We start from the raw sequence: 11,420 nt of genomic DNA on the forward strand, positions 1-11,420 counted from the left end.
TCTTCCGATTGATGTCTGGGATGTTGCCGGGGTCTCCCATGTAGAGGCGCTTCACCGCGACCACCTGTCCGAAAGAAAGATCTGCCTTGTACACTCTTCCGAAGGTCCCTTCGCCGATGAGGAAAACGTCGGCGAAGTTGTCAGTAGCGTTCATGATGTCGTAGAATGAAAACTTGCCTTCTCTTTCCCATATCAACGAAGTCGGTTCAGTGCCGTTCTCCGCACTCATGCTTCCCATGTCAGACACCTCCTTCTCCCTCTTCTTGCAGAAAACTAAAATAAGCGCTGCTGTGACTATGGCTAGAAGAAGTAATACTGCTGTCGGGATGACAATGGCAACGATAAGCTTTCTATGTTTGTCAGTCTTTCGATATCCGAATCCAGAGGCACTGCAAGAAGGCAAGCCGGTCAAGTTTCCACAGAGCATTGAGTTGCCGACGAATGAAGAGTTGTTGAGAAAAGCAGCAGGTCCGACGGGAATAGGGCCGGTAAAGTTGTTGTAGGAGAAGTCCGCCGATGACAGGCTCAGCATGCCGGATAAATCCTTAGGAATCTCGCCGGAGAGGAAGTTATGCGAGACGTTGAGACTCTGAAGAGCCGTCAGTTTTGCCAAATTGGAAGGGATGGTTCCTGTGAGCGAGTTACTGCTGAGATCTAACAAAATCTGCAGGGCACCGAGGTTGCCGAGCTGGTATGGTATCGATCCCGATAACTCGTTTCCTCTCACTCCCAACAGCAAAAGGCGGCCTAGATTGCCGATATCTGGGGTTATTTCGCCGGTGAGTTTGTTTTCTGAGAGATCGAGATACTCGAGCTTGGTAAGGCTGCCGATCTGTTTAGGAATGTTGCCGGAGAGCAGATTATTGCTCAAGTTGAGCTTAAACAACAAGCTCAATTTTCCCAATTCAGGCGGGATCGGCCCTGTCAAGTAGTTGGAAGCCAGGTTAAGATCTTGTAGCTTGCTGATTTCTCCAAATTCGGCTGGAATTTCACCGGAGATGCTGTTCCCTTCGATGTGAAGGTAGGTGAGGCTCTTGCATTGCCCCCAGTCAGGCGAGAGCGTGCCGGTTAACAGATTGCCAGTGAGATCCAGGTAATCGAGTGCCGGATGAACCCCAAAGGACTGAGATATATCTCCGACGAAATGGTTCCCCTCCAGGCGCAGCCGCGTGAGGTCTGTGCAGTTTCGGAGGCAAGAAGGTAAATGGCCGGAGAAGTTGTTAATGTTTAGAGTCAAGGTCTGGAGTTTCAGGCTGCTGCAGAGCTGCGGGGAGAGCTCGCCGGAGAAGCTGTTGTTTGAAAAACTAACAGTTATCAACGAGCTGTTCTGGCCAAAATCCCCGGGGACATGGCCGGAGAGGTTGTTGGTGAAAACGGAGAACAGCTGCAGATTCTCAAGCCGGGAGATGGTGCTGGGGAGCTCGCCTTCAAATCGGTTGGTGTTGATGTCAAAAGACTGCAATGCCGTCATGGATCCGATCTCTGCCGGAATGACACCGTTGAGATTATTGATGAATAGGCTTAGAGAAATCAGATTTTTCAGATTCCCAATTGTTTTCGGGATTGGTCCAGTGAGCAAATTCTCGGACATATCCAACTTAATCAAGTTGATCAAATTGCCAATCTCCTCTGGGATTGAACCTGTAAATTTGTTGTTGTAGAGAAACAAGTAGGTCATATTGGTGGCCAGCCCAATCTCTGGCGGAATATTCCCATGAAAGTTATTATCTTGAACCTGAAATGAAACAAGTTGGGACCAGCTGGTGAACAAATCCGGTGATATCTCGCCGGAGAGCAAGTTTCCCGATATCCCGAAATCCATCATCTTGGTAAGATTTGAGAAAGACAGCGGCAGGCCCCCGGTAAGTTGGTTGTCGGAGAGATTTATATATGACAGGTTTGTACAATAGCCGAGCTCGGAAGGGATGGTGGATTTCAAATTCGCCAAATTTAAGTCGAGATGCTCTAGCATTCTGAGTTTGCCGATAGTTGAAGGGATCGTGCCGCCGAGAGAGTTGTTTTGGAGCTCCAGAACCTGGAGATTGGAGATGGTACCAATGGCCGGATCAATTCCTCCCGTCAGAAGGTTCGATCCGAGGCGGAGTTCTCGCAGCTTAGGGAGCTTTGTCAGGGAAACTGGGATTTCTCCTCTGAAATTGTTGACGCTTAGATTCAATTGCTCCAGATTAATCAGGTGTGTTGCAATTGAATCCGGTATTGGACCAGAGAAATAGTTTTGGGACAGATCGAGAAAGGTGAGATTGGTGGAGTTTAGGATGAAGGCAGGGAATTGTCCATTCAGATTGTTGAGTGAAAGTGATAGTTTGAGGAGCGAAGGCATGGCCTGAAACTTGGAGTAATCAGGGTTGGTGAGGTAATTGGATCCGATGTCAAGATGACGAATCTTACTAAGATGGCTGAGCTGGTAAGGGATGGCGTCAACGAGATTGTTATTGAAGAGCAGGAGGTCGTATAGCTTCGAAAGGCTACCGATCTCCGGCGGCAGGGTGGTGAAACTGTTACCGCTGAGATCAAGGAAGGTGAGATTAGAAAGAGCGGAGATGTTGGAAGGAATGGAGCCGGAGAGGAGGTTATTGTTGAGATTTAGCAGGGTGAGACTGGTTAAAGATGAGAAATTGAATGCGTCGAGAGTGCCGTTGAGGCCGAGGTTGGAGAGATTTAAGGCGGTTATGCGGCCGCCGGAGTTGCAGGTGACGCCTTGCCAGCTGCAGAGGGAAGAGGAGTGGGAGGTAGACCAGGAGGGGAGGGAGGTAGGGTTGAGGAGAGTGGACTTCCATTGCAGAAGTGCGTCGGCTTGGGTCTCGGCGTTGGAGTTGGGGGAGACAGAAAAGTCATTCCATCGAAAATCACCACAGGAAAAACAACGATATTACTTATAGAGCACCACAACCACAGATCACAAAGAGGAGGAGGAGGAGGAGGAGGAGGAGGAGGAGAAAGGGGGGCTTAGGTTTCATGGTTGGGAGGAAAAGTTCTGGTTTTCTTGTTTTGGCTGCTGTGGTTATAGCCATGATCGGAGGCGAAAAAGTCAAAAAGAGTTATTTTTATGGGTTTGCTGACAGTTGGGAATCGTCGATAGTGTGAAAATGGAACTACGAGAGGTATTCCAATTCCCTTAATTTATTTGGGTTTGACTTCTTTATGGGAAAATTTATTCACGTCCATACGAGAAGACAAAATTACGATGCACGAAATTTTTTTTTTTATTTTTTGGCGAATAATTACATATTGATCAATTGAAATTACAAAAAATTTTCTGTGTCGAGTATTGACGTAGCTCTATGTGCATCGCAGAGTATTCCTGAGTTATTTTCATGTTATTTCTGGATTATTTTCAATAATCTCGAAATAATCCAGAAATAATCCAAAAAATAACTTGCGGTCTTTATTTTTGGGTTATTTCTAGGTTATTTTGGGATTATTGAAAATAATCCAGAAATAACTTGAAAATAATTTGCACCGCACATAGAGGTAAGTCAGGTGTCCGGACAGAAAATGCGTGCCCGAAACATTCATATTTATAAATAAACCATTGAAAAAACTTTTTTGAGCTATCTAATCTGATATATTTACAAGTGCCACAATCAAATCATTGGAAATTTGATAAAAATGAAACATATGGGTTTTGAGTTTTGTCATGAATTTTGATATTTGAGCGAGAATTTGAAAATTGGATGAAAGAGGATGGGCGATTTGTAAATAATAAGTTTCAGGTGATCTACATGTAATTGCCCCTTTTGAATTAAATTATATGTATTAGACTTGAGGGAATTTAATTCATGCATAGGCATGATATTCAAATCAGAACATTCTTATTTAAAAGTCTACTTTTGAGCCAAGCCGGCTCCCAAGCTGGCCTTGGTTAGCCCGGATAAGTGACTCGTGAGAGTTGAGATTGATTAGCTAAAATCATAAGCCTCTTTAAAATAATTAGGAAAATTTACATGCATGTCACACAATTCTTATAAATTTACATATCTAACACATAATATTCGATATTTATGTTCTCAAACAGGATGGCATCATAAACATATACATACATGAAAATGAAAATATGATTTTCACTCCTAAAAAGGGTAATGATAGATCTAAATACATAACAATTGTTTGGTATGCATGCAAAATGCCCCCAAATAATTAATTTAAAATATATTCAAAATATGTTAAAATTCATATCAAGTGAATTTTTTAATTTTATCTTCCAACCAATCATTCCATTCATATTTATTATAAAAATAGTATGAATTAATTTTTTTTCTCACAATAAATAAATTGAGCTCATGTGCCACCTTAATCTCATAAATTAAGCTCAAGCTCAAATTTAATTAATTAATTAATTATGCTGAAGTCTTAACGTATACGATACGAGCCAAAGATAGGACAAAGAAGGGGAGAGAGAGCGGGGAGAGAGATGACATATCTGTCCTATATTAATTTTCCTTCATCGGAATCGCTGCATTAGATTTCCCTTCAGGATATGCTCAGAGAACCGCTAATAGCGCCAATATCAACAATCAATAAAACAGTAACCAGAAGCAAGTTGTAGACTACATTCATCACTGCCAAAAAGAGCACAAAAATGATCTGCAACAATCTGTAGATAATCTAATGGTTGATATTAAAAGAGATAAATTGAGAATCATCTCTCCTACAAAAGCCACAAATAATCAGGCAAACGAACTCAACAATCTCATAAGTATCAATGTGAGACTCTCTCAACAACACTTTACAAATCACTAAGAAATCATAATCAGGCAAACGAACTCAACAATCTCATAAGTATCAATGTGAGACTCTCTCAACAACACTTTACAAATCACTAAGAAATCATAATCAAGCAAGGAGAACAACCACGCTAAGGCTAACTGACATTGAGAAAAAAAAATCAATTAATAATAGCTCGGACCCGTGGGTCTACCGACCAGAATATCCATAAATATAAAAGGATATCAAGATTAGTTATAAATAACAAAAGGGATAATAAGAGACAATAATGTCCTGTAACACCCTTGTTAAAATTGAGGCAAATTTATAAGTTTCCACCCTTCGCCCTCTATCTTTATGAATAGGGGGTCCATAGCATGTATTGGGAGTTTTTGACTCTTTAGGTTTTAGTCTTTTTAGGCTCTTCTCTCTAAAATCACTCTTAGAGAGAAAAAATTATTCCATACGGTCCTGGCCGTAGATCACGGTGATCTATGGTCATGATGCATTTCGGTGGGCCCCACTTAAAAAAATTTAAAAAAAACCGAAATATATCCTGACCGTAGATCACTGTGATCTACGGCCAGGATCGGACACCGCATGCAGAGATGCATGCGGTGTCCGCACGCAATAATCTCTCCTTAGAGAGAGATCTCTCTCATCTTCCCTCCTATAACCCCTCAATTATAATATATAAAATGGATCACAAAGCCCGATAATACCTCAATTCACCACCATTGAACAAATTTGTTTGCGCTCCTTCATTCTTTCTCCCTATGTCTCTATATTTCTCTCCCAATTTCAATCGTTCCGATCATTGGGCAACAGACAAATTTGGATTCAGCAAAGACCTTTCATTTAAATTAAAGAACTTTTATCCACATATATGGGTTAACCAAATATATATTCTTTCATCAAAATATAGCCTTCTATCAAATATACATATTTTAAATCAAACATAAAATTTTACAAAACATAGATTCTTTACTTATAATATCAATGTTTCACAAGATATTAAGTTATTCTAATAATTACAAAAATTCATGAAAGCCAACAATTCACATCTTATTATAACAACTGAGAAATTGGAATTTGACCATACAATTTAGCAAAATTTACACACATACCACACAATTTCTATGTTTTTACATTATCTAAACCTCATTTAAATATTTACACTCATAATAACACCTTAGTGTCATAAACTTGCGCTTGAAAAGAAGCATTTAACTTTTAAAAAGATAACAATGGTGGTATTTTTAATGTCATGTTAAAGGTTTTAAGTGGTATATGTGAGTTTAGGTGCTAGACATCTAAATACATGAAAATTACATGGCATGCACGTAAATCCTAAACAGAATATTGCTTACAAGAAAATTTATCTACCACCAATGAATAGCTAAAATTACATACCATGGATCATTGGCTCGTTGCAAGCGAAATTTGGCCCCTGCTGGATGATTACAGTACTCACGGCTCAACATTTTGCAACAATATATATACAGCAGCTCCTGTACAGAAGGGAAATACATAACCAAAAAAAAATTACTCATTCAGTTGCTTTTATGATTATAAATTCTAATATCTAACCTCTATTTGAACACCATAAGCATTCTTCAGCTTAATCTAGCATAAAAACATTACCCATACTACAGCTAAAGCAAAAAATTATAAATGAAAAAGGTTATTTATGCAATTTCTAATATCACAAGTGCTACCCAAAAAAACTATTAACGTTGAATTTCTTTCCTCTAAAATTAAAAAAGGATTTACAAAATACACATTAGGGGCTATAAAGAGCATAAGTAAATACTAACAAACAACTTTTTTCAAGCTAAAATTAAAAAGTATATTCCCAATGTATGATAATCCAATAATTTGAATTCCAAAGTGCAACAAAAAAACAAGATAAATCAATAAAAAGATGAGCTTTGATTATGTAAATGTTCTTTTGTATGGATTAAAAGAACATCTATATAATGTATAAAATTCATATCAGTAAAACAAGAGGGAAGAAAACATCTTTGCCCCAAAATTATAAGATTATAAAGGAGTAAAGTGTCAAATTAGTCCCCTGACTATTTACATGAGTCAATTTTAGCTCTAGAGTTCAGAAAAATTATAAACAGTCCTTAGGCTACTTTAAGAAGAGCTAAAATGGCCCACAGTATGTATTATATCAACGCGTATTAAAAGAGTATGAAAATTAAATTGACACTATTATAAACTCTGGAACTAAAAAGGACCCATGCAAAGAACAAGAAGACCATTTTAACATTGTTCACGATTATAAAGGTAACTAACATATTTTTCTTCATCAGCATAAACTAAGCAGATCAAATAATAACAGAACAAAATAGAAAAAATAACATAAAGCTAGTCTAACTTTAGCAAAGCAAGTGTTACTCCACAAAGTCAAGATCATAACAGAATTAACCAAGACAAAACCGCAGAATATTTAGTGTGAGCTATAGATATTACTCTACACAACAATAAAACTTATTCTAGTAAAAACAGAGAACGACTAAATCTACTAAAGAAAGAGGCATTCCAACCCATCCATAAGAAAATCTCTCTCCAATAGGCAGAAAAAAACAAACCAACAAAAGTCGCATAGATAATAAATTCATCAACTGAAACATTATCATCAAAATCACTGTTATTGCCCCTGCCTAGATTGAGAAGCACCATATCCACCGCCATACCCAATGGTTGCATTCAACGGACCAGTTCCATAGCCGCCTCCCTGAGTAGGATCAACCCTCCAAGCATTTGAATAACCAGAATTTCCACCCTGTTCGCCGCCAATAGAATTTCCAGCTAGACCGCCACTGCGGCCTCCGACGGAACCATAACCAGCCTGATTACTATAAGCTCCTTCGTTCCCACCATACCCATATCCCTGACTTCCATAGCCGGCTGCAACGCCGGGTGACTGGTCTGTATGTCCTGAACCAGGTCCTCCGCTACCAGGAGTGTTCCAAGGTCCAGCTGCACCATAACCAGCAGATCCATACCCACTTGGAGCTTGAGGATTCCATGAACTCCTTGAAGCACCCGAAGATCCGCTCAAGTAACCTGCTCCAGGACCGCTCGGATTTCCGTAGCCACTATGTCCTCCATAACCATAGGCAGGAGCACCATAACCAGGAGAACCATAGAGATTGTAGCCTGCACCGCTTCCTGCCGGCTGCACGTACCTACCGGCATCCATTCTATTCTCGTAAGAACTAGCATTTGCACTGGAACCAAAATAAGACTGATAATTTCCACCGCTGCTGGAACGACTACCGGTGCTGCTAGTATTTGCATCTTTTGGAAGGGCCCGTTTGACCTCTACTGCTTTTCCTCCTACATCATGAAACTGCTTTTGCAACACACGATCAACGGAATCCTCTGAATCAAATGTTACGAAACCAAAACCTCTAGGCCGCTGGGTATTCTGATCGTACATCACAACAACATCGGTGACAATGCCAAAGGCTTCAAAGTATTCACGGAACTCCATGTCGGAAAGAGTAGGGGGGAGTCCTCCTACGAATAGTTTTTTTGTCCTTAAGTTGCCTCCACCACCTCCGCCGCCACCACCACCGGCATTTCTAGCCATGTTGGTGTTCCCTGATCTAAAACCAGTATGCTGCTCTTCTCTTGACATTGCCCTTTTAACTTCCACCTAGAAAAACAAAACAAAGGCTAAGAAAAGAATGGATTCACGAAACATGCTCAATCCTCAAAACTCCCCTAGCATAGATAGAATGAGAACTACATGACTTGTTTAGAGGCACTTGAATTATTACTAAACAAATAGAACTAAAAAAAAAGGACATTTATGTACATAACCACATGCTTTTTATACATATCTAACAACTATCTTTAACACCATTTCATGCATAGGTTTATAATACCAAAGTATTATAAATGTAAATATCAAATTTTAGGCGTTAGATAGGTAATACATATGAATTGTGTGGTATGCATGTAAATTTCCCTAAAAACAATTTAAAAACTCCTAATAAAAGACTTGCTTGTTGATACGTTAATAGGCAATACCTGAACATCAGCAATTAATAATTCATGGTAAAACAAAGAAAAAACATGCAACCAAAATAAACACCAAGACAATCAACATAATTTAAATTAAAAAACTCAAATGATCATGATCATGACAGCAGCCTGCACCTTCCAAAAAACACCTAATAAAAAACTGGTTTGTTGATACGTTAAGGTATAGAGAATAGTCGCACATAACTTTAACCTTGCATCAAATAAATAAACAAAATAAAAAAAACCCCAAAAAGTAGCCAGAAATGATAGTGAGGATAACCACCACACATGTAAAACTTGATTTTTTATCAACCGCATATCAAATTCAGTGAACAAATTTGGTGACTAAAGAGAAACAAACTAAACAAATCCTAAGATTAAATTAACTAAAAGTATGGAAATGTAAAAGAAGGTAGAATCAAGTGTCAGAATAATGCCCCCGTAAACCATTGGAAGCTTATAACGATGGGGATAAAAGAATAAAAGTCAAGACAGCAGAAGGCCCCATAATTGATAAGGACATATTCAAAGACAATAAAGGTAAAATGTTAAGCAGACATTGAAAGAAAGGACAGACTTGCTAATTAAAAATTACCAAACCAAACCAGATAGTCAGTAAATAACTAAAAATCTGAACAAAAGGAATTTACAATAGAATTTTGCCACCAAGATCAAACCAAATTTTAGTAAGATAAAAGTAAAGCCAAGATGAATTAACTTGAAAGAAATATTGACCTTGAATTGAAAATCACTGCAAAAAGAAAAAAAGGATAGATAGCAACTGGCAAAACTATGCTGGCATTTGCACCTCCTGAAAAAAAAATTGTATTTATCTAGGCATTTTTATGATTTACCCACTCTTATTAGATTTATTTGCCATCCTGTTAATTTTATTTGCCCCCACGGAAGCCGTGCCTTCGATTTGCCCCCCACAATCTCACCACGAGAAGAAAAAGCAGGAAAGGTACGAAGGAGAAGCCAATGGGATGAAAGAAGCTTTGCTTGGGGAGTTTCCAATCGAGAAGAAAGGCATTGGAGAAGGATAAGGTGGGTAAAAAAATGGAGTTTTGAGAAAGAATATGCTTATAAAGCGGGCAAAGAGTTCCTCAACACCACGTGGCAGATTCAAAGATGGGAGGAAGAGCCACCAAACATATTGTGGGATAACATGCTAGCATGGCAAATGGGAGCCAATAGGAGCCTAGAGGAAACTAACTTATAAGATGGTTGAAGTGCACATAGGGAGGGAAGTTGCAGTACACTTTAGGTCCTTGCAACATTTAATTTCATTCATTGCAGAATTTTTTGGAAGTTATTTTTTTACTTTTGAACATAGCACATCACAAAAAAATTTTTCGTATTCTAGAAATTATTGTGACGTAAGCTTTATATTTCATGTTTAAATTCTTTGAAAACCAATTGTTGTTAAATCCTGAAATAGCATGCCAAGCATGTTAAACATATTTAATTAGAATTAATCTTATAACAGCATCTGGACTTAATAAATTCGGATATAGTGGATTTACTATATCCTATTTAAATAAATTCTAATTGTAGCCAAATTGCTTTCTTATCATTGCTTAATTTATCTTATTTTCTCTAAGGAAGGAGAGAAGGGGGTGAGGAATCAGTAATGTCACATTTGTAGCTATTTAGTTCTCTATTTCCTAGGAATCAATAAAATGAAAAAGTAAATAAATTATATATGATTCATGTTCTATAATATATCTATTCCATAAACCTAAATCAATTAATGATAAAAATTACTATATAATCATTTTGAGCCTTTGTTCTAAAAAATGACTGATTGTGCGCTTTGTTTTAAGAAATGGAGAATGGTAGGTCTTTATTTTTAAAAATGACTGATAGTGTGCTTTTATTCTTAAAAGTGGCAGATAATGTGCCAAATTTTTTTTAAGTTTTTTTACTCTGTCTACATTTACTTGTTATTTGATGTTGAATTATTAGATTTTGAATGATTTATTTGCTTAACATATATTTCATGTTATGACTATTCTATTAGCAATTATAATTATTTATATTGCTATTATGGTTTTTTTTGTTTAGCTTTAATAAATTAATCATTACTTAATGAGAAAAGAATGAGTGATTTAAAATATTTGTAAATTTTATTTTTTATATAATAAGTTTGCCCCCCTTTAAAAATGAACTTGGGAGCTATAGATGAAGTACTAAAATTGGATGATAATTGCATAAAGTGAGTACACTTGGCTAAATGGTTGACAACCAATGTTAGTGTTAAGTTGTGGCTGGCATATGATAAACAACAGATAATGAAATCAATAGAATGATCAAATCACTTCTGTAATCAGCGGTGGTTGCAAGAGGCTTATTTAGTAAGTGATTGATATTTTGTCGCTTGGCAACTTACTTAGGAATTGACAAACTTCTGATTTTTACCCAATCAGTGATGATTTTTAGCCATGCATGTTAGGCCAATACTGAATGCCAAATCATAAGATGATATTTACTGAAATTTGCATTCTGAATTAATCATTTAAGAGATCATATAACAAAAACTGACACATATAACGAAAACTGAATCTAACTCTGGAGAATATAGAGATATGAATTAGCTGATTATGTGTGAAAAACATATATATATATATATATATATATATATATATATA

At 37.6% G+C, this 11,420-nt stretch overlaps 2 protein-coding genes across 4 annotated transcripts in view; both read right to left on the reverse strand.

Annotated features, from left to right (window-relative positions):
- The window catches only part of LOC110027685 (MDIS1-interacting receptor like kinase 2-like), a 4,442-nt gene extending 1,089 nt beyond the window's left edge, over window positions 1-3,353 (reverse strand). The window contains exons 1-2 of the mRNA XM_020729202.1: window positions 2,931-3,353; window positions 8-2,848 (exon numbers count right to left, since the gene is read on the reverse strand). Of these exons, the coding sequence (XP_020584861.1) occupies window positions 8-2,848; window positions 2,931-3,032 (2,943 nt within the window). The 5' untranslated portion in view covers window positions 3,033-3,353. The remainder of the gene's footprint in view (window positions 1-7; window positions 2,849-2,930) is intronic.
- A 1,063-nt stretch (window positions 3,354-4,416) lies between these two features.
- Window positions 4,417-11,420, reverse strand: part of LOC110027719 (heterogeneous nuclear ribonucleoprotein 1-like) — a 7,919-nt gene continuing 915 nt past the window's right edge. Inside the window, exons 2-4 of one of the 3 annotated variants that reach the window (XR_002294368.1) lie at window positions 7,431-8,398; window positions 6,139-6,236; window positions 4,417-4,580 (exon numbers count right to left, since the gene is read on the reverse strand). Coding sequence is in view for 2 of the 3 variants with exons in the window: in XM_020729255.1 (XP_020584914.1) it covers window positions 7,385-8,398 (1,014 nt within the window). In the remaining variant the exon portion in view is untranslated. Of the gene's footprint in view, window positions 4,581-5,958; window positions 6,237-7,287; window positions 8,399-11,420 lie in introns of those variants that run through there. The other 2 variants (XM_020729256.1, XM_020729255.1) reach the window with 2 other exon arrangements.

Source organism: Phalaenopsis equestris, unplaced genomic scaffold (assembly GCF_001263595.1).
Source record: "Phalaenopsis equestris unplaced genomic scaffold, ASM126359v1 Scaffold000436, whole genome shotgun sequence".
Taxonomy (NCBI): domain Eukaryota; kingdom Viridiplantae; phylum Streptophyta; class Magnoliopsida; order Asparagales; family Orchidaceae; genus Phalaenopsis; species Phalaenopsis equestris.